Source organism: Canis lupus, chromosome 19 (genome assembly GCF_011100685.1).
Source record: "Canis lupus familiaris isolate Mischka breed German Shepherd chromosome 19, alternate assembly UU_Cfam_GSD_1.0, whole genome shotgun sequence".
Lineage (NCBI taxonomy): Eukaryota > Metazoa > Chordata > Mammalia > Carnivora > Canidae > Canis > Canis lupus.
Window position 1 is genome coordinate 13,602,266 of NC_049240.1, and position 23,644 is coordinate 13,625,909.

General features: G+C 34.2%; 1 protein-coding gene across 15 annotated transcripts in view; it reads right to left on the reverse strand.

Annotated features, from left to right (window-relative positions):
• Nucleotides 1-23,644, reverse strand: part of LARP1B (La ribonucleoprotein 1B) — a 130,027-nt gene that overhangs the window by 16,528 nt on the left and 89,855 nt on the right. For 13 of the 15 annotated variants that reach the window (XR_005373936.1, XR_005373933.1, XR_005373935.1 and 10 more), the window contains 2 exons: nucleotides 8,877-9,088; nucleotides 8,319-8,425 (listed from right to left, as the gene is read on the reverse strand). Coding sequence is in view for 10 of the 15 variants with exons in the window: in XM_038564672.1 (XP_038420600.1) it covers nucleotides 8,319-8,425; nucleotides 8,877-9,088 (319 nt within the window). In the remaining 5 variants the exon portion in view is untranslated. Of the gene's footprint in view, nucleotides 1-8,318; nucleotides 8,426-8,876; nucleotides 9,089-23,644 lie in introns of those variants that run through there. The other 2 variants (XM_038564677.1, XR_005373937.1) reach the window with 2 other exon arrangements.

Consider the following 23,644-nt stretch of genomic DNA (forward strand, 5'->3'; position numbering starts at 1 on the left):
CTATCCTCTGACCCAACAATTGCACTACTAGGAATTTACCCAAAGAATACAAAAATACTAATTCAGAGAGGTATATGCACCCCAATGTTAACAGGAGCATTATCAATAATAGTCAAATTATGAAAAAGCCCAAATGTCCATTGACTGATGAATGTATAAAGATGGAATATTACTCAACCATAAAAAAGAACAAAATCTTGCCATTTGCAACAATGCGGATGGAGCTAGAGTATTATGTTAAGCAAAAGAAGTCAGGGAAAGACAAATACCATATGCCTTCACTCAGGTGTGGAATTTAAGAAACCAAACAGATGAAATACAAAGGGTAAAAAAAAAAAAAAGAAAAAAAGAAAGAGTGGCAAACCATTAAACAGACTCTTGGGGATCCCTGGGTGGCTCAGAGGTTTGGCGCCTGCCTTTGGCCCGGGGCGTGATCCTGGGGTCCCGGGATCGAGTTCCGCGTCCGGCTCCCTGCATGGAGCCTGCTTCTCCCTCTGCCTGTTTCTGCCTCTCTCTCTCTCTCTCTCTATGTCTATCATAAATAAATAAATATTAAAAAAAAAACCAGACTCTTAACTATAGAAAACAAACTGAGGGTTACTGGAGGGTGGGAGGATGGGTTAAATGGGTGAGGAGTATTAAGGAAGGCTCACTCCATGATGATCACTGTGTGTTGTATCTAAGTGATGAATCACCAAATCTTACAGTTGAAAGTAAAATTATACTGTATGTTAGCTAACTGGAATTTAAATAAAAATTTGGAAAAAGATAAAAAGGCTGTTGGAATTTTGATAAGGATTTTATTGAATCTATAGATCACTTTAGTTAGCACTGATATCTAACAATATTAAGTCCTCCTATCCATGAACATGAAATGTCTTTCCATTTAGTTAGGTCCGCTGTAATTTTTTCAGCAATGTTTTGTAGTTTTTAGTATACAAGACTTTTACCTCTTTGTTTAGATTTTTTTCCCCATAAGTATTTAATTCTTTTAAGTGCTAATGTAAATAGAATTGCTTTCTTAATTTCCTTTTCAAATGTTTAATGCTGGCATACAGAAACACAACTGATTTGTGTTTTGTACCCTGCAACTTTGCCAAATTTTTAAATTAGCTTTAGTATCTTTCTTGTTGATTCTCTGGGAGTCTATATATAGAATCAGTCTATATATATCTGTGACTGGAGATAGTCTTACCCTTTCCTTTTTAATTTGATATCTTTCCTTTCCTTCTCTATTAGCTCTGGCTAGGACTTTCAGTACAACATTGAATACCAACAGTGAAAGCAGGTATTCTTGTCTTGTTTCTGATCTTAGGAGGACAGATTTCAATCTCTCACCACTGAGTATGATGTCACCTGTGGGTCTCTCATAAATACTTTTTATCATGTTGAGGGATTTTTCTTCTATTCTTAGTTTCCAAATACTTTGTAATCATAAAGAAGATGTTGGAGGGCAGCCCGGGTGGCTCAGCGGTTTAGCGTCACCTTCAGACCAGGGCGTGATCCTGGAGACCTGGGATCGAGTCCCACATCGGCCTCCCTGCATGGAGCCTGTTTCTCCCTCTTCCTTTCTCTCCCTCTCTGCGTCTCTCATTAATAAATAAACAAAATCTTAAAAAAAAAAAAGATGTTAGATTTTGTCAAATGTCTTTTCTGTATCATGTGGTCATTTCCTTAAATTCTTTTTTAATTTTATGTATTTATTTTAGAGTACGTATACAAACGGGAGGAGAATCCTCAAATTGACTCCCCATTGAGCTTGGAGTTTGATATGGTGCTTGAACCCAGGACCCAGAGATCATGACCTGAGCCAAGATCAAGAGCCAGCTACTTAACCAACTGAGCCAGCCAGGCAACCCTAGCATTTCCTTAGTTCTATTAACATGATGTATTTTCTTATGTTGAACCACCCTTGCATTCCTGGGATAAATTCCACTTGGTCATGGTGAATAATCCTTTCAATATACTGCTGGAATTTTTAAATTAATTAATTAATTTATTTATTTATTTATTTAAAGTAGGCTCCACGCTCAACATGGGACTGGAACTCACAACCTTGAGATTAAGAGTTGCATGCTGGGATCCCTGGGTGGCGCAGCGGTTTGGCGCCTGCCTTTGGCCCAGGGCGCGATCCTGGAGAACCGGGATCGAATCCCACATCGGGCTCCCGGTGCATGGAGCCTGCTTCTCCCTCTACCTGTGTCTCTGCCTCTCTCTCTCTCTCTCTCTCTCTCTCTGACTATCATAAATAAATAAAAATTAAAAAAAAAAAAAAAAAAGAGTTGCATGCTCTACTAACTGAGCCAGCCAGGTGCCCCTGACAACTGCTGGATTTCATTTGCTAATATTTTGTTGAGAACCTCTACATCTATATCCATAAGGTACACTAGTATAAAATTTTTATTTTCTTGTGATGTCTTTATCTGGTTTTGGTACTAGGGTAATGCAGGCCTCATAGAATAAGTATTCCTTTCTCTTCAATTTTTTGGAAGAGTTTGAAAGGGATTAGTGTTAATTCTTTAAATTAACACTAATTAAGTAGAATTCACTTCAAGTAAAGCCACTTGGTCTGGAATTTTCTTTGTTGGGGGACCTTTGAATAGTGGTTTGATCTCTTTACTCTTACATATGGGTTGAGAATTTGTATTCTTGAGTAAGTTTAATGTGTATGTTTTAAGGAATTTGTGCATTTCTTCCAAGTTATCTATCTATTGATGTATAATTGTTCATACTATTCTCTTTGAATCCTCTTATTTCTGTGAAGTTGGTTAGTTGTTTCCATTTCCATTTCTGATTTTAGTTATTTGCATCTTCTCTTTTTTTTTAATAAATTAATTTTTTATTGGTGTTCAATTTACCAACATACAGAATAACACCCAGTGCTCATTCCGTCAAGTGCCCTCCTCAGTGCCCGTCACCCATTCACCCCCACCCCCTGCCCTCCTCCCCTTCCACCACCCCTAGTTCGTTTCCCAGAGTTAGGAGTCTTTATGTTCTGTCTCCCTTTCTGATATTTCCCACACATTTCTTCTCCCTTCCCTTATATTCCCTTTCACTATTACTTATATTCCCCAAATGAATGAGAACATACACTGTTTGTCCTTCTCCGATCGACTTACTTCACTCAGCATAATACCCTCCAGTTCCACCCACGTTGAAGCAAATGGTGGGTATTTGTCGTTTCTAATGGCTGAGTAATATTCCATTGTATACATAAATCACATCTTCTTTATCTTTGACAACCTAACTAAAGAAACTTTGTTTTGTTGATCGCAAAAGAATGAACTTTTGTTTTTGTTTTTTTAGATTCTATTCATTTATTCATGAGAGACAGAGAGAGAGGCAGAGACACAGGCAGAGGGAGAAGCAGGCTCCATGCAGGGAGCCGACGCGGGACTCGATCCTGGGACTCCAGGATCACACCCTGGGCCAAAGGCAGACACTCAACCCTGAGCCACCCAGGCATCCCTCAACTTCTGTTTTTACTGATTTCTCTACTCTTTTTCCTTTATTGTTTATTTTTGCTCTCATTTTCAACTTTTCCTTCCTTCTGATAGCTTTGGGTTTAGTTCACTCTCAAGTTTCTTAAAATATAATGTTAGGTTACTGATTTGTGATCTCTTTTCTTTTTAAATACAGGCATTTATAGCTGTAAATTTCCCACTGAGCACTGAGCAGTGCATTAAGATTTGGTATGCTATGTTTTCACTTTCATACATCTCTAAGTATTTTCTAATTTCCTTTATGATTTCTTTTTCTGACTCATGGGTTAAAAGTGTGCTTAACTGCCACATATTTGTGAATTTTCCAGTTTTACTTCTATTATAGACTTCTAACTTCATCCCATTGCAGTCAGAGAAGATACCTTGTATGGTATCTGATTTAAAATTTATTGAAGTATTTCTTTTGACCGAACACATGCTCTATTGTGGAGAATGTTCTGTGTGTATTTAAGAATGTGTATTCTGTGTTACTATTGGGTAGAATATTATATATATAGGTTAGGTCTAACTGGTTTATTATATTGTTCAAGTCCTCTATTTTGTTACTCATATCAAGTTGATCTATGCATTATTGAAAGTAGTATATTGAAATCTCCAACTACTCTTATAGAGCTGTTTATTTCTCCCTCCAATTTTTTCAATTTTTGCTTCATATATCTTTTTTTAAAAAAAATTATTTATTTGAGAGAGAGAGAGGTGGGGACGGGCAGAGAGACGGAGGGAGAGAATCTCAAGCAGACTCCCTGCTAAGCATGGAGCCTGACACAGGACTAGATTCCATGACCCTGAGATCATGACCTGAGCTAAAATTAACAGCTGGATGCTTCAGGTTCCCTGCATGGAGCCTGCTTCTCCCTCTGCCTCTGTCTCTACCTCTCTCTCTCTCTCTCTCTGTCTCATGAATAAATAAAATCATAAAAAAAAAAAAAGATCTGGATGCTTAACTGACTAAGACACCCAGGTGCCCCAATTTTTGCTTCATGTATCTTGAGGGGCTATTATTAGTTACATGTATCTTCATATAATTAACCCTTGAACAATGCAGGAGTTAGGGGTGCTGACACCCTACACAGTCAAAACTCCACATGCAATTTTTTACTCTCTAAAATCTTAACTACTAATACCTACTGTTGACCAGAGGTCAATATACACAGTCAATTAACACATACTATGTATGTTAAATGTATTATATACTATACTCTTATAATAAAATAAGCTAGAGAAAGAAAATGTTATTAAAAATCACAAGAGAAAATAGTATTTATAGTGCTTTACTGAGAATCTAGAGTATATGAATCTGTGTTAATATCAATCAGTCTAGGATTTATTTTAGCAACATTCTGCACACTAGGACCAAATATAATGGAAAGAGATTTGGAGTTCTCAGTTTGAGATTTGGGGACATTAGAACCATAAAATAAGTCTAAGAGCAAGAATCTAAAATTCTATCAAAATTTATGAGACAGGGCAGCCCGGGTGGCTCAGTGGTGTAGCGCCGCCTTCAGCCCAGGGGTCCCGGGATCGAGTCCCATTGTCAGGCTCCCTGCATGGAGCCTGCTTCTCCCTCTGCCCATGTCTCTATGCCTCTCTCTCTCTGTGTCTCTTATGAATAAATAAATAAATAAAAATTTTAAAAAACATGAAATTTATAAGACAGACACAGAAAGACAAGAAAACTAAAATTTTTAATCAAAAGATAATGCAAAAAAAAAAAAAAAAAACAAACAAAGAACAAGACATACAAAGGTGATCCACCTATTGCCATGATCACATGGTGGACTTCAAAATAACTGTGATTAGATTAATATGTTGAAGGATCTCATGGAAAAAGAGAACATGTATTGACATAGAACTTCAATAGGAAAAAGAAAAATCTTATTAAAAAGTCAAATGGTGGGGATCCCTGGGTGTCTCAGCGGTTTAGCACCTGCCTTCAGCCCAGGGTGTGATCCTGGAGTCCTGAGATTGATTCCCACATTGGGCTCCCTGTATGGAGCCTGCTTCTACCTCTGCCTGTGTCTCTGCCTCTTTCTGTCTCTCATGAATAAATAAATAAAATATTTAAAAAGTCAAATGGTAATATAAAATATAAGAAGTACAGTATCAGAACTGGAGAATCCTGTAAGGAGGTTGTCAAGAAACTGGAAATGGGTCAATAAAAATTATCCAACGTGAATTACAAAGAGAAAAAGAGTAGAAAAAAAGAGAGGAGATCATCTAAGAGCTGTGAGATATTAGCAAATATCTAATGTATACATAATTAGATCCCCAGAAGAAGAGGGAATGAACAATAAGAACACAGGGCAAAAAATACTTGAAGAGGTAATAGATGAAAATCTTCCTAACCAAATAAAAGATAACAAACAATTTAAATCCAATAGCCTCAGAGAACCACAAGCAGGATAAATCCCTTGTGTATCCACACATATTTACGCATACATCCATACCCATACTAGATCCATCAAAGACTTTAATACCTAATAAGAGTATCTTTCAAAACAGAAAAAAACTTTTCTTGATTAGCAACAGTTGACAGAATCCACTGTTAACAGACGTGTACAAGAAATGAAGAGCACTACAAATGGTAAAAATAGAGCAAATGTTTTAAAAATGGGTCATGTTGGGGTATCTGGGTGGCTCAGTTGGTTAGGCATCTACTTTCAGCTCAGGTCATGGTCTCAGGGTCCTGGGACTGAGCTGCAGAGATTGTCTGTTCATCTGGTTCCTTGCTTAGTAAGCAGTCTACCTTACCCTCATCCCTTGCCCCCTCATGCACTCTCTCTCAAATAAATAAAATCTTTAAAAATAAATAAATAAAAATGTCTCACGTCGCTTGCCTTAAAAGCTAACTGTCTAAAGAAAAATAATTAACAAAGCATAGTACAAAGGATGGGAGGAAATGGAACTTTACAGTATTAAGATTCTTATGCTATACATATAGTCGTATAACAATATTTGAAAGTAGACTAAATTAAAATGTATATTATGAACAGAAGACCAGAAAAAATAAGAGAGATAACTGAGAAGCCAATGGTACAGATAAAATAGAATTATTATAAAAACTCAATTGATCCAAAAAAAAACAGAAGGAAAAAGAACAAAGAAGAAACAAGATTAATAGAATATAAGATGGTAGATTTACAACCAACCATATCCATAATTACATCAATGTAGACAATCTAAAAATAGGAATGTTGATAGTGGGTGAGGCTGTGGTGTGGGAGGCAGGACATGCAGGGAGTATAAGGGAACTCTTAGTACTTTCTATTCAATTTTTGCTGTGAACCTAAAACTACTCTTAAAAAAAAAAAAGGTCAATTTAAAAAATTCACACTCACTATTATAAATATCTGACTGTCACCCCTTAATTAAGCTCCAGAAAGGCAGGGACTGTAATTATCTTGTTCCCTGCTGTATACTCAGTGCCTAGAAAAGTGCCCAACACAATGTTAAGCCCCTGCTTTCCTGATATATTTTACTTGTGGAAAAAGGTGGAGTGGTGCCTGGGAATGAATAAATCATTATATAGATAAATTATTAATAACAAAAGATATAATGTAATAAAAAATGAGTTGTAAGAAAGATATTCCTGACTAAATGTTCCATTAAATGTTCTAACTAAACCAAAAGTTATTGACTAAACATCTTTCCCCATTATTTGTTGATCTCTAGATATAGTGCTCTGATTAAAAAATATATATATATCCTGGAAAATAAACGCTCAAAATCACTTAGAACACAAAATGTATACAATAGATATACAAAAAACAGATACACATTTTATTTATTAAGGACAATATAATGAGAACAAAATGTAAAAGGATCAAATAAATATCACTGGAAAGACAGAGGCGGGGATTTTCAGTTCATGATAAACTTACTAGCTTGTCTTTGAATGAAAATATTTAATCTTTCCCTTGTAGTAATCAGTCAAAAAACATTTTTTCTTAAAGGTAAGTTTTCTTTTAGAAAGTAGGTCAGATAATTATTCTGAAAATATCTATATAAACACAAAATGGGTTTACAAGAAACACAAAGCAATTAGCAGTAAATCACCTCTGCATCCACTGTATAGGACAAAACATACCATATTATATTATGTAACTGGCACTATATCAAAGGTTTTCTCTATCATCTCTTTTGAGGTAAATAATAGGCTTTTTAAAAGAAATTCAAGCTAAAAAAAAAAAGCACTTACTACTAACAATCAGCTAATCTAAGTTATTTCCTGTAAAAAGGAAAAATCTCAAAATAAAAATGTGTTTTATTTCCATATTCTTTATATAGTTTGAATGGGTTGTTTAGCATATTAACTCACTAAGAACATACTATACTATTGAGAATCTGGAATCTTACATAAACCTAAGTTTTTTTTTTTTTTTTAAAGATTTTACTTATTAATGAGAGACATGGAGAGAGAGTGGGGGCGGGGGAGCAGAGACACAGGCAGAGGGAGAAGCAGGCTCCATGCAGGGAGCCTGACATGGGATTCAATCCCAGGTCTCCAGGATCAGGCCCTGGGCCAAAGGTGGCACTAAACTGCTGAGCCACCCGGGCTGCCCAACCTAAGTATTTTTTATCTAAGAGAACACATTTGTGGAAAAACTGGTTTAAATGGGAAAAAAAAATTGTCCCACTCAATTATTCCTTAATGTACTTATTAGAAAATTGTCCCACTTATTTCCCCACCTTTGGCTTCATTTTAAAAACTATTTATTAATATAATTAAGTTTTAAATATTCCAAATGTCTAATTAGTACCTGTTTTCAACAAACTTAAAATAAAAAACAAAGCAATGTTTGACAATTATAGTACCTGACAGAAGATGTTCTTGGCCCGTGATCTCTGGAATCCATTACCCAACCAACATGACATTCTAGAGGGGGATTTGTACTATGTCTCGTTTTTCTTTTTCTTGGACTCTAAAGAAAAAGAAGTCAAACATTGCAATTATTTCAGTAGTGTGAACTTCACAAGTAAATTAAAACCCTCTGACTGTAAACCAGCTCAAACAGTTTCATACTGTGGATGACATTATGAAATCACATGAAGTCACAAAACTCAAATATCTCACATACAAGTTACAAAACTTAACAAAGAAGATCCTTTGCTAGGTTTCAACACAAGGATTACAAGATATACAGCTGAGTGTGATTCTTCATTATATCATCTGATTGACATTAATTACACTACAATTGTAAAGAAGTTATTCCTTAACCTGAGAAAACATCACTATGGTAAAAATACAATTTTAAGTGAATTCTTACAATCTAAAATATATATTTTTCAAAATATGATAAAACGAAAAAGTCTCATTTTGTAATATTAAAGGATATACAATGCAGGCTTTATGTTCCTGGTTGTTTTGTGTACCTTTACATCAATAGCTTTTGGTTCTTTAACAACAGGATAAAATCTTGGTGTTTTGTTTGGATCTTGTAACCTGGGTGTTCGAGGTGTTTTAGGTGTCCTCACAGGATGAATTCTAGGAGATTCTGGAACTGCTGTGGGCAATGAATGGGCCAATGTTGCTAAAGATATTCCTGAAACATCAAACAGCTTCTGGGCTGATTCATCACTCAAATCTGCAAAATAAAAAGCTAGTTCAATGTACTTAGATGCTAAGAAAGTATTTTATGCTCAAAAGAATTTTTCATTAGAAACATTTCAAATATGTAGGAATAAAAAACACTTGTCTGCACATCACCTAGCTTTTACTAGATTTTAATTTTGCTGTATCTGTTTCTGACTTTTTTAAAACAAAAAAATAGGCTGAAGCCCACTGTATAACCTTCCCCAATCCCATTTCACTTTTCCTCCTGAGAGACAACTAAGCTTTCAAATTTGGTATTTTTATCTATTATATGCATATACGTAATAACATTATTTTGCATAATTAACTTTACACAAATGACATCATACTCTATGTATCTTTTTACAAGCTTTTACAATCATATTTCGAGACCTGATTATTCAAGTTCTACTCATATAGCTTTGTTTGGTTTATTCACTTTTACTGCAGAATATTATGCTGTTATACAACTATACACAAATTTATCCATTCTCCTGAAGATATATATTTATATTATTTCTAAATTTTTGGTATAATCAAAGATGCTGCAATGAACATTGTTAAACATGTCCCTCTGTACAGATAGATGTGAGCATGTCTCTAGGGCTCATATGTGAAATGGAAATGTTGACTAAAATGACACATGTATCTTCTGACTTACTGAGTACTGATTGCCAAGGTCCTTTCAATAATGAATGGTTTCACCGATTTATAGTCCCACCAGCAGCATGAAAAAGTCTTAGCAATCTAATACCCTGGTTAAGACTAGGTTTTGTTTAGACGTTTAAATATTTTTCTAATAGGATTTAAATCAGGCTTCCTGCATGGAGCCTGCTTCTCCCTCTGCCTGTGTCTTCTCCCTCTGCCCGTGTCTCTGCCTCTCTCTCTCAGTCTCTGTGTCTCTCATGAATAAATAAATAAATAAATTTTTAAATTTTTAATTAAAATTTATTTTCTTATATATTATCCCATTAGATGCTAAGAACAAGTCCCAGTGGTTCCCTGAAAACAAGGGCCATAATCTTTATTTGTATACTAATGCCTACGATAGTGCTAAGAAAAAAACATACCAACCAAATGACTGATAACTGAGTTGTGTTAATACAGATTTTCCTTGGACATAAAAGTTATGCAATCTCAAGGATAAAACTATGATCATACACTGAAAAATATGTAAATCCAGCACCTCTGTAAAAGAAATATGTAAAGATCTAGGAACAATAACAGTAAGCTAACATCCAGATTATGGTCTCCAAATTCCACTTCCCATTGATTTGGTTCTCTAAAAGAGATATAGTCTGGAGCACAAAGTATAATATCAGCCTGGGAAATCCTGAGTCAGAAAGCAGTGAAGTTAAAAAAGAAAAAAGAACCTAGAATAGGTCATAAGGATACAGCAGCAAACTTCAGTGGACCCCACTAGTCAAAAATGAAGTACTCTCACCACTAAAAATAATGATAGAAATTGATTAAACATGTCAAATAAGTAAGTTCTGTGAATTCATAATGGTACCGTAAAACTTAATCACATTTGTAAGTTGCTAGGGCACAAAACTTAACTCTTCTAAAAACTGATAAACCGAATACAAGAAATAAGCAATTTTCCTTCCTTCCTTGGGAAGACTGAACTTCAGAGCAATGAAAGTGTTGATAAAATAATATTCTTCTTCATAGAATTCTAGTTAAAAAATACAGAAGGTATGATAGAATTAGAAGATTACTATTTTGCAACTCTAATGAAATAGAGGATCTAGGGAATATTCATTGATAACTCTTAAAAGCATTTAGTAAAATGTTGAAGGGAGATTCAACATCAAAGATACAATCCCTGAAAGGAACAACTGATAAACAGGGCTTCACTGAAATGAAAAAACAAAACAAACAAACAAAAAAAAAACATCTGATACACAAATGACACTGGCAAGAGAAAAAGACAAGTCAAACTAAAAGAAAATATTTGCAAAAGACATATCTACTAAAGGACTATTAGCCAAAATATATAAAGAACTCTTAAAATTCAACAAAAAGAAAACAAACCAATTTAAAAAATCTGAACAGATACATTAAAGAAGAGATACATATGACACATAAGCACAGGCAAAGATGTCCCACATCACATGTTACCACAGAAATATAAATAAAAATCAAATACCACCACACACCTATGAGAATGGCCAAAATCCTGAACTCTGGAAACACCAAATGCACACAAGGATATGGAGCAACAGGTTCTCTTATTCATTAGTGGTGGGAATGCAAAATGGTATAGTCACTTTGGAAGACAGTTTGGCAGTTTTGTACAAAACTAAACATACTCTTACCATATGATCTAGGAATCACCATTCCTTGGTACATACTTAAAGAAGCTGAAAACTTATGTCCACACAAAAACTTGTACAGTAGCTTTATTCATAACTGCCAAAACTTGGAACCAATGAAGATCCTACAGTAGATGAATGAAAAAACTATGGTATATCCAGACAATATACAATACTGTATATTATGCAGTACTAAAAACATATGAGCTATTAAACTATGAAAACACATGGAGGAATTTTAAATGCATATTACTAAGTGAGAGAAGCCAATGTGAAAAGGCTACATACTGTACAATTCCAACTATTCAATATTCTGGAAAAGAAAAGCTATTGAAACAATAGATCAATGGTTGCTAGGGGTTGGAGGGATGGTGGGAGGAATGTGAATAGGTGAAATCTAGAGGATTTTCACTTTGTATGATACTATAGTGGTGGATACATGTCATTATACATTTGTCAAAACCCAAAAAAATGTACAATACCAAGAGTGAACCTTAATGTAAACTATGAACTTTGGGTAATAATGATGTGTTGGTGTGGGTTCATCAGTTCTAACAAATGTATCACTCTGATGTGGGATATTGCTATGAGGAAGCAGCATCCTTCATTAGATGGGTAATAGTCATGTAAGCTCAGGGGAGGGAGAAAATGGGAAATCTCTGCATCTTAGTCTTAATTTTACTGTGATCCTAGAGCTGTTCTTTAAAAAAGTCTTTAGAAAAAAAAGTTGAAACTTTATGATGAGTGGATCAGGCCAATAACATTTAAACCTAATAATGATCAATCATAGCAGCAGTAAAAGAGAGCCTAAATACAGTATATGATGTAATTGGAAGTAAATAACTCCTTCTAAGAAATAGTCTTGTGACCAGAAATATAAAAATCCTGAATATACTAAATCTTCCACATCTAAATACTAGTTCATATGGAATAGAGGAGATAAAGGAACATACTGAATGATATGAAGATACAAACAGTTAAATCTGGATTATAAAAAATCTTATGACAAATTAATCAGTTTCTTCAAGTCATTGGCATGGAAAAACAAGAGGAACGCTTACAGATTAAGAGTAACTTAATTGTCCTATCGATCAAGTGGAATGTATGTACCTTTTTTGGCCCTGATTTAAACAACCAATTTGAAAAAGTACATACCAGACACCAGGGAAAACCAAACATAAGCTGCACATATATACAATGAAGTATTTGCAGAAGAAATGATATTTGAATGAAATGAGACTCAACATGAGATACCAGAAACAGATGGGGAACAAGGTACAGACGAAAAAAAGAATGTCAGACTATTAACAATTGTTGAAATTTGGTAACATAAAAAAAAAAAAAAAAAAAAATTTGGTAACATAATTACTTGGGGGTTCATTAAATAGCCCCCTCGACTTCTGATTTTATCCAACATTTCCATATTAAAAATCAAGTTTATTTTCAGGTTTATATTTATTTTATTCCAGATTTAATTACATGTAAATTTTACCCACCAATAATAGCAGATATGTCAATTTTGTGAAGACTAAAACCTATAGACTGTTATCTCAAAAGAAACATTTTACAAAATTTTTACAATCTATATACCAATTTAAAATATTGTGAGATAAAATTATCAAAAATGGTTAAGATAAGCACAAATATGTAAAATATTTACAGTAGATATAAAAATTTTATTGCTAGAAATAAGTAATTAGGGAACAAGAATATATTAACTTTTTTTTAATCAACTATAAGCCTAGGATGAAATATGAGTATCATCTGGATATTATACTTCTTAATCAAAATGATGGGGCATCTCTTGTACAAGAATGTTCAAAAATTATTTTTTAAAAAAATTATTTTTCATAACAGCAATAACTGGAAAAAATAAAAATATCAACTGTTGAATAGAAAAACAAAATGTATTATGTACATACTATAGAATACTATTTATCAATATAAAAAGAAGCAAAGGACCAATATGAGCAATGTCATGGATTAACCTCAAATATATTAGTTGAAAAAAGTTGGATGCATGACAGCATACCATATGGTTCCATTTATATGAAATTTCTACGAAATGCAAAAACATAGAGACAAAAAAAGCAGATTACTAGTAACCTCAAACTGAAGTTCAGTGTTGAGACTGACTGCAAATGATCATAAGGGAACTTTCTAGCATGATGAATTTTTCTAAAACTGTATTGTGGTGCTACTGTATAAAAACTATACAAAGTTACTGAAACTCATGAAACAATACACAAATGGGTTAGTTCTAGTATGTAAAACCGTATCTCAAAAAAGCTATTTAAAAACAAAACAAAACAAAAAACAAACCCAGCTCATCTACTCTTCAGGGAACCTCAATTGTAACCGTCTATTATACAATTTTCCTACAAGTTTCTCAGAGTGATATTTCAGAGAACTAGGCAAAAGTACTGATTTTCAAAGTATAGTTCCAACCAGCATCATCAGCATGACATAGGAACATGTTAGAAGTATATATTTTCAGGTCCTACCTCCATTTACTAAACCAAAAATTCTGGGTACAGAGTCCTTTAATTTGTTTTAACAAGCCCTTCAGGTGAATGCAATCTTGCTAAAGTTTAAGAACCAATGGACTAAGGGGTATGCTAACTATTCTTCTACTTAACATATCCCAAATTTTTACTGCCAAATCAAATCTTTGCACAGCTGCATACCTGAACCGTATGAACCTTGTCCCTAGTATGTATTGTTTTTATAGATAGAAACTGCCTTTAATAGTATTCAATATTACGCTATTGGTGATCAATGAAGAATGATAATAAAAAATGCTACATAAGGACCAGCAATTTCGTTTCTTTTATAAATACAATGCCTTTGAAGCAGCAGATGTTTTCTGTAAATGCAAGATTGTATATAATTTTGGCTTTTCAGGTTATAAAGTTGTTGTTGAAACTACTCAATCCTGCCACTGTAACACAGCCACAGACCACATGTAATAAAGGTATGGCCAGATTAGATTATATGGCACGCCAGTTTTGACTCATAATGTATATTCACTGAACCTGAAGAGTCAGAAAGATATCAAAATACTGGATTTATAATTTGCTGCAAAAGAAGTTATTACAACTACATTTTATGTAGTTGTAATAAGGTAGAGGAAAATATAAACATATCAAAAGAGATAAAGATAACAATAACAAAACTTCTAGAGAAGAAAAAAATAAACACTGAGGGGAAAAAATGCACTGAATGGATATAAAAATATATTAGACACAGCAGAAGAAAAGAGATGAACTTGAAGAAATAGGAGTAGAAATAACCCAAACAAAACACAGAGAGAGAAAAGAAACCGGGGGCGTTGGGAGGGAGGGAGAGAAGAGAGCATTAGTGAGACATGGAACAACTTCAAGTAGCCTAATATACGTGTAATTGAGATCTTGTAATTGAAAAGGAAACAGAAAAGAAGTACAGAAAAAATAAAAATTTAAAATGTCAACTATTAATTTTAAATAATTCTGAAATTTTTCCAAATTTGATTAAAAACACATCTACACACAGATTCAAAAACCCAAAAGCCCCAAGTGCAGGAACACGAAGAAAATTACACCAAGGCAATCATAATTAAATTGCTTACAATAAGAGATAAAGAGAATATATTAAAAACAGAATCAATAGCATTTATCCTTAGCAGAGAAAAAAACAATTAAAAAATTAATAAAGCCTCAGGAATCTGTAATAGGACAACAAAAGGTCTAGAATGGATGAAAGAGTGCAAAGCTAAAAAAACTTTTTAAAGAAATAATAGCCAAAAACTCTTGAGTTTGGCTAAAGGCATTAATTACAGATTTAAAAAACTGAGAGAACCTCATAAAGAAGCCCATGCCCAGACACACCACCCACCTAGGTGCTGAAAATTCAAGACAAATAAAAATTCTTGAAAGTTGCTAGAGAAAAAGAACTAATTATATGTATAGATTTAATGACATTTTTTTTTTTTTTTTTAAATAAGAAAACATGGAAGCCAGAAAGAAGTGGCATGACAGTTTTAAAGTGCTGAAAGGGGGCGCTGGATGGCTCAGTTTGTTGAGCATCCATCCTACTCTTGGTTTTGGCTCAGATCATGATCTCAGGGTTGTGAAATTGAGCCCCCACATCGTTGTTGGGCGCTGCACTCAGTGGGGAGTCTATTTCAGATTCTCTCTTGCTCTCTCCCTCTCCTTCTGTCCCTCTTCCCCCACTCACATGAACCACTCTCTTTCTGTTTCTCTCTCTCAAATAAATAAATAAATCTTTAAAGTGCTGAATGAAAAGAACTGTCAATCGAGGATACTATACACAGTGAAAACATTGTTTGGGAATGAAGGTTAGATAAATACATCATCAGACAAAGGAAAACTAAGACAAATAGCCAGCAGAACCACCTTCAGAGAACTGCTAAAGAAAATATTTCAGACAGAAGGAAACGACATAAGAAGGAAATGTGGAACATCAAAAGTAGAGGAAGAGCAAGAGAAATGGTAAATATCTTGATATGTATATTCTCCTTTCAAATTCTTTAGAATATACTTGGTAGTTATCATTCTCAATGGGGAAAAACTGAGAGCTTCTCCCTGTCAGAAATACGGCAGGGATGTCCACTATCACCATTGCTGTTCAACATAATAGTAGAAGTCCTAGCTTCAGCAATCAGACAAAAAGAAATAAAAGGCATTTGAATCAGCAAAGAAGTAGTCAAACTCTCACTCTTTACAGATATGATATTCTATATGGAAAAACCAAAAGACACCACCCTAAAATTGCAAAAACTTTTACAGAAATTCAGTAAAGTGGCCGGAGGTAAAATCAGTGCACAAAAATCAGTTGCATTTCTATACACTAACAATGAAACCAAAGGAAGAGAAATTAAGGAGTCAATCCCAGTTACAATTGCACCAAAACCCGTAAGATAATGTAGGAATAAACTTAACTAAAGAGGGACACCTGAGTGGCTCAGCAGTTAAGTGTCTGCCTTTGGCTCAGGGTGTGATCCCAGGATCCGGCATCAAGTCCCACATTGGGCTCCCATTGGGGAGCCTACTTTTCCCTCTGCTGTGTCTCTGGCTCTCTCTATGTGTGCCTCACATGAATAAACACATCTTTATTTAAAAAAAAAAAAAAAAAACTAACCAAAGAGGCAAAGGATTGGTACTCAGGAAACTATAGAACACTCATGAAAGAAATTGAGGAAAATACAAAGAAATGGAAAAAGGTCCCATGCTCATAGATTGGAAGAACAAATAATACGAAATTAGAAAAAAAAAAAAAAAAAGGCAACTGTTTCCTTTTTCTGCCCTCTCTGGATTATCTGTAGTTTTTTTTCTTCTAATTTTAATTTTCCTATGGAAAGTTTGGCCATATATGGCCTTTTTTGTATAATTATTTTATAATTTATTTTAATGGTTACTCAAAGGATTATAAAACACAGACTTTGCACAGTTTACTGAGAAGAAATATTTTACTCCTTTAGTAGGAATGTAGAAACTATTTTCAGTGTGTTTCTTTATGCTATACTACCTAGAGCAATCTATATATTCAATACAATCCCTATCAAACCACCATCAACTTATTATGTTGGAACAAATAACTCTAAAATTTGTATGGAACCAGAAAAGACCCTGAATAGCCAAAGGAATGTTGGAAAAGAAAACCAAAACTGATGGCATCACAATTCTGGACTTCCAGCTCTATCACAAAGTTGTAATCATCAAGGCAGGATGGTACTGGCACACACAGATCAATGGAACAGAAGAGACAACCCAAAAATGGACCCTCAACTATATGGTCAAATAATCCTTGACAAATCAGAAAAGAATATTCAATGGAAAAAAGTCTCTTCAACAAATGGTGTTGGGAAAACTGGACAGTCACATGCAGAATAATAAAACTGGACCACTTCCTCACACCATACATAAGAATTGACTCAAAACAGATGAAAGACCTAAATGTGAGACAGGAATCCATCAAAATTCTAGAGAAGAACACAGGCAGCAACCTCTATGACCACAGCTGCAGCAACTTCTTACTAAACACATCCCCAAAGACAAGGGAAACAAAGGCAAAAATGAACTATTAGGACCTCATCAAGATAAAAAGCTCTTGCAGAGCAAAGGAAACAGTTGATAAAACCAAAAGACAACCAACAGAATGAGAGGAGATATTTGCAAATGACATATCAGAGAAAAGGCTAGTATCCAAAATCTATAAAGAACTTATCAAACTCAACACCTAGAGAACAAATGATCCCATCACAAAATGGGAAGAAGACATGAACAGTCATTTCTCCCTAGAAGACATCCATGGCCAACAGACACTTAAAAAAAAATGCTCAACATCACTCGGCATCAGGCAAATACAAACTGAAAACCACAAACTCACACAGGTCAGTATGGCTAAAATTAACAAGTCAAGAAACGACAGATGCTGGCGAGGATGCAGAGAAAGAGGAACCCTCTTACACTGTTGGTGGGAATGCAAGCTGGCACAAGCCACTCTGGAAAACAGTATGGAGGATCCTCAAAAAGTTGAAAATAGAGCTACCCTATGACCTAGCAATTGCACTACTAGGGATTTACCCCAAAGATACAAATGTGTAGTGATCTGAAGGGCCACCTGCACCCCAGTGTTTATAGCTGCAATGTCCACAATAGCCAAACTATGGAAAGAACCCAGATGTCCATCGACAGATGAATGGGTAAAGAAGAAGCGGTACATTTATACAATGAAATACTACTCAGCCATCTTTAAAACTGAAATCTTGCCTTTTGTAACGGTGTAGATGGACTAACATGTATTATGGTAAGTGAAATAAGTCAGTTAGAAAAAGTCAATTATCATGATCAATGATCTCACTCATATGTGGAATTTAAGAAACAGAGTATCACAGAGGAAAAGAGGGAAAAAATAAAATAAGATGAAATCAGAGAGCGACAAACCATAAGAGATTCATAATCATAGGAACCAGACTGAGGGTCGCTGAAGAGTTGAGGGGTTGGGTGGATGGGGTAACTGGGTTATGGACATTAAGGAGGGCATGTGATATAGTGAGCACTGGGAATTATATAAGACTGATGAAGCACTGGCCTCTACTTTCAAAACCAATAATATATTACATGTTAATTAGTTGAATTTAAATAAAATCAATTTTTTTTTAAAAGTAAAACTTAGATGAGATTTTCAATGAATGAAGATATGACCATAGGATAAAGAAACACACTGAAAATAAGTTTCTACATTCCTACCGCAGGAGTAAAATATTTCTTCCCAATAAACTGTGCAAAGTTTGTGTTTTACAATTCTTAGAGTAACCATTAAAATAAATTATAAAATAATTATACAAAAAAATTATATAAACTTACCATAGGAAAATTAAAATTAGAAGAAAAAAAACTACAGATAATCCAGAGAGGGCAGAAAAAGGAAAAAGAGCAACAAAAAGTAGAGAACAAAGAGAAAACAAATAGTAAATGGTGGATCTAAATCCAAACGTATTAATAATTACTTCAGGGTAAAAAAAAAAAATTACTTCAGGATAAACAGTTTAAACACACCAGTTAAAAGACAGATTGTCAGATTGAATTAAAAAAAAAAAATGACTCAACTTCTCTTACATAATCAGAATGGCCAAAATAAAAAAGACAAGAAATAAGAAGTGTTTGTGAGGATGTGGAGAAAAAGAAGCCCTCTTGGTGGTGGTAATGTAAATTAGTACATTTCTGAGGAAAACAGTATGGAAGTTACTTGAAAAATTAAAAACAGATATATCTTATGATCCAATAATTCCACTACTGGGTATTTACCCAAAAACACTAATTTGAAAAGATATATGCAAATTCCCCTTGTTTTATTGCGTTATTTACAATAGCCAAGATATGGAAGCAAACTAAGTGTCCACACACAGATCAATGGATAGAGAAGATATATACCGCACAGTATGCAATATTCCTCAGCCATAAAAAGGGATAAGATTTTGCCATTTGTGGCAACGTAGAAAGAACTAAAGGATACTAAGCTAAGTGAAATAGTCAGAGGAAGTCAAATACCGTATGATTTCACTTATATGTTGAATCTAAAAAACAAAACAAATGAATAAACAAAAAGAAGAATCAGACCTATAAACACAGAAAAAAGCTGATTGTTGCCAGACGGGTGGGGCTTGGGAAGATGGGCAAAATAAGTGAAAACAAAATGAGTGAAAGGAAGCAGGAAATACAAGCTTCTGGTTATAGAATAAGTCATGGGAATAAAAGGTACACCATAGTGAATATAGTCAATGATGTTGTAATAGCACTGCAGGGTGACAGATGATAGCTACACATGTGGTGAGATACGAAGTATACAGAGATCCTGAATCAATACGTTGCACACCTGAAATTAATGTAACCTGCGTGTTAACTATATTCAAATAAAAGAATTTTTTAAAAAGATGACCCAACTGTATGCTATGTATAACTAACTTAATAGGCTAAAGCAAAGGAGGGGAAAAAATACACTGTATATCATGCAAACAGTAATCAAGACAAACCTGGAATGGCTATATCAAAATAAGATAAATTAGATTCAAAACAAAGAAAATTACCAGAAATAAAGGCAATATTTACTGAATAAAAAGGTCAACTCACTAAGAGGACACAAAAGAGAGGTGAATTCCACCTTCCCCCCTTTTTGTTCTATTCAGGCTCTCAATGGACATTGGGGAAGACAATCTACTAAGCCAATTCAAATGCTAATCTCATCTAGAAATAGCCTCATTGAAAAAATCCAGAAATACTGCTTAACCAAATATTCCGTCATCCTGATCCAATTAAGTTGACACATAGGATTAACATTACAAAGGATAATACATGAAAATCAATCATATTTCTATATAATAGCAATAAACAATTAGAAAGTAAAGGTTTTAAAGCAACATTTACAATAGCACCAAACCATAAAATATTTATGGATATGGCTAATAAAATATGTACACCCAAAACTTGTATCCAGAATAGAGAACTCTCAAAGCTCAATAAGAAAACTAGGGGTGCCTGGGTGACTTAGCTGGTTAAGTGTTTGCCTTCAGCTCAGGTCATGACCCCCAGCGTCCTGGGATCAAGTCCCACATCGCTGGGCTCCCTGCTCAGTGGGGAACCTGCTTCTCCCTCTCCCTCTGTCACTCTATCTGCTCGTTCTCTCTCTCTCTCAAATAAACAAATAAAATCTTTTTAAAAAACTGAATATACACTTTACTAAAAAATTAAAAATACAAAATAAGTTAATAAAAAGACATTTAAAAATAAAAAGAACTCAATAAAAAAAATTAAAAGTTTGAGCAGATATTTTACCAGATATACTAATGCCAAATGAGCACATAAAAAGATACTCAACACTGTTAGTCACAATGAGATACCGCTACATATCTATTAGAATGGCAATATTTTTTTTTAAACCAAGTGCTAGTGAGGATGTGGGGCAATTGGAACCATCATGCATTGCTGGTGGGAGTAAAAAAATCATATAGCAACTTTGGAAAACAGGCTTAACAGTTCCTTAAACATACACTTACAAGACCCAGCAATTCTAAGTCTTTACCCAGATGAAATGAAACATATTCACAAATTTGTAAGCAAATACTGATAGCAGCTTTATTCATAATCACCAAAAATTAAAAACAACAATACATGCCCTTCAACTAATGATAAACTGCTTACATCCAATGCAATGGAATACTACTTACCCACAGAAAGGAACAAACACCACACAAAAATATGGATGAATTTCAAATGCATTATGCTAAATGAAAGAAGCCAGACTCAAAAGACTATTTTCTATGTGATTTTATTTATATGATATTCCGGCTAAAATATAAGGACAAAAAAAAATAGGAAACAGGCTGCCAAAAAAGTTGGGCATGGAGTTGATGAAAAAGAGACATGGGAGAATGTGTAAAGCATAATGAACTGTGTTTTAGAAGGTGACAGCTACGTAATTGTATGCATCTGTCAAAATCCCAGAAACTGTACATACAAAAAACATGAAATTTAATGAATATAAATTATATTTTAAGTTTTTTCAAAGAAATCAAAATGATAACTCTGGATCCTTATAAGGTGGTCAGAATGAAAGGAGGGGGACAGGTTAGGAGCCATTAAAATTAACAAATGGGAAAATGATGGTATCTTCTGCAGAGTGATAGAAGTAGAGACGGTGAAAAGTGGTCAGGTTCTGGGTATATTTTAAGGAGTTATGAAAATAATCAGCTAATGAATAAGATATAGAAGTTGAAAAAGAAAGATCAAGGATGACACCAAGATTTTTTTTTTTTACCTGTTAGAAAATGGAATTAATATTTACAGAGATGCGGAAGTCTGTAAGAAGTCCTTGGAAAGGGGTGACAATTCAGACTTGGTTAAGATTTTGGACATGAAATTTGGGATGTTCATAAAACATCCAAGTGAAACTGTTGACTACACAGCTGATGTTTATAAAAACTAAGGATGGAGGTCTTTATCTACACATATAAATTTGATATTCATTAGCATAATGCTATTTAAAACTATGAGACTAAATACTGAGAAGTTATTGAGGATAAGAAACAAATGTGAAGACTGAGTCCTAAATCATCCATAGCTTGGGGAAATGGGGAAGAATTAGCAAAAAGACTCAATGAAGTAGAAAGAAAATTAAGTAAATAGTGTCTCGGAAGAAGAATGTGTTTCAAGACAGAGCATAATTGATCTAAAGCTGATGTTAGGTAAGATGAGGATTGATTTAATACATCTTAAACATGGAGAGATTTGGAGGCACTATCAAAAGCTGATTTAGGGTGTGACAAGCAGAGGGCTGTTTGGATGCGGTATAGGGGATAAACAGGAAGACAGATACTGAAGACCGTGAAATCAAACACCACCTTTATGCCTTAAATTCTAAATGGCATCAGCAGTTTTTTTTTTTTATTAGTATCATTGTTTTATAGCATTTCCCACTTTTTTAATCTTTATTTTTAAAAAAGATTTTATTTATTTTAGACAGTGCTTGCGAGTAGGAGTGGGGGGGACAAGGGGATATGGAGAAGGAAAGAGATCATCTCAAGCAGACTGTGCGCTGAGCATGGAACCAGACACAGGGCTTGATCTCACAACCCTGACCTGTGACTTGAGCTAAAATCAAGAGTCCCACACTCAAGGTTTCCCCTCACCCCTTTTAACCTTTTAATCTTTCTGTATACTCTATTCAGCAGAGAGCTGAATTTTCTTTAAATTCATCGATAATTGTTTTTCAAACTGAAAGTTAATCTATTTGGCACTTTTTTTATCATAGCAATACTGGATTGACTTTATCTTCTTAAGTTTCGCTAATTTAATTTTTTTGTTCCTATTCTTTAAAATTGGAAGTTATAGCACAAAAATAAAGATTGATATATGACTTTAAAAATGGAGATTATTTATAAACTGAGAACAAGAAATTAAGCACGAGGGATGCCGGGTGGCTCAGTGGTTGAGTGTCTGCCTTGACTCAGGACGTGATCCTGGGGTTCTGGGATCGAGTCCCACATCGGGCTCCCTGCATGGAGCCTGCTTCTCCCTCTGCCTATGTCTCTGCCTCTCTCTGTGTGTCTCTCATAAATAAATAAATAAAATCTTTAAAAAAAAAAGAAATTAAGTACCAAAGAAATTCAAGTTTTCCAAGTACACTGTATTAAATATCTGAGATTTGTGCAAATATCTGAAATTTAATTTAAAAAGCTTACTTTACCTAGGAAGACAAAATTTTAAAGAAACATAGAGTTGATACCTATGTACCCACCAACTAGATCAACACATAAATTCCAGATGCAGGCAAGCCTATGTGCAGACCTTTCAAATGGGTTTCTCCCCTTTTCTTAGGAGTAAACCACTATATTAAATTTTTTGAGTTAACAATTCCCACTGCTCTTCACGGTGTCTATGTGCTATGCATATACCATGAATTTTATGTTTCATATGATACTAGATTTAATAAACTCCTTTGTGTCTAGCTTATTTTATACAACTTCTATTTTTAAGATCAACCCATTTTGTCACAATGAGCTTTAGTTCTTTCATTTTCCACTGCTGGATATTTTTCCTTTATGTGAATATAACACATCTTATTATACAGTCTATTATAAATGGGCATTTAAAATTTTTCATTTGTTTTTTTCTATTATGGCAATGTTACTATAAATGGTCTTTTGGTAAACATTTACAAGAATATCTCTTGAAGTGAAACTGTTGGTTTATAAC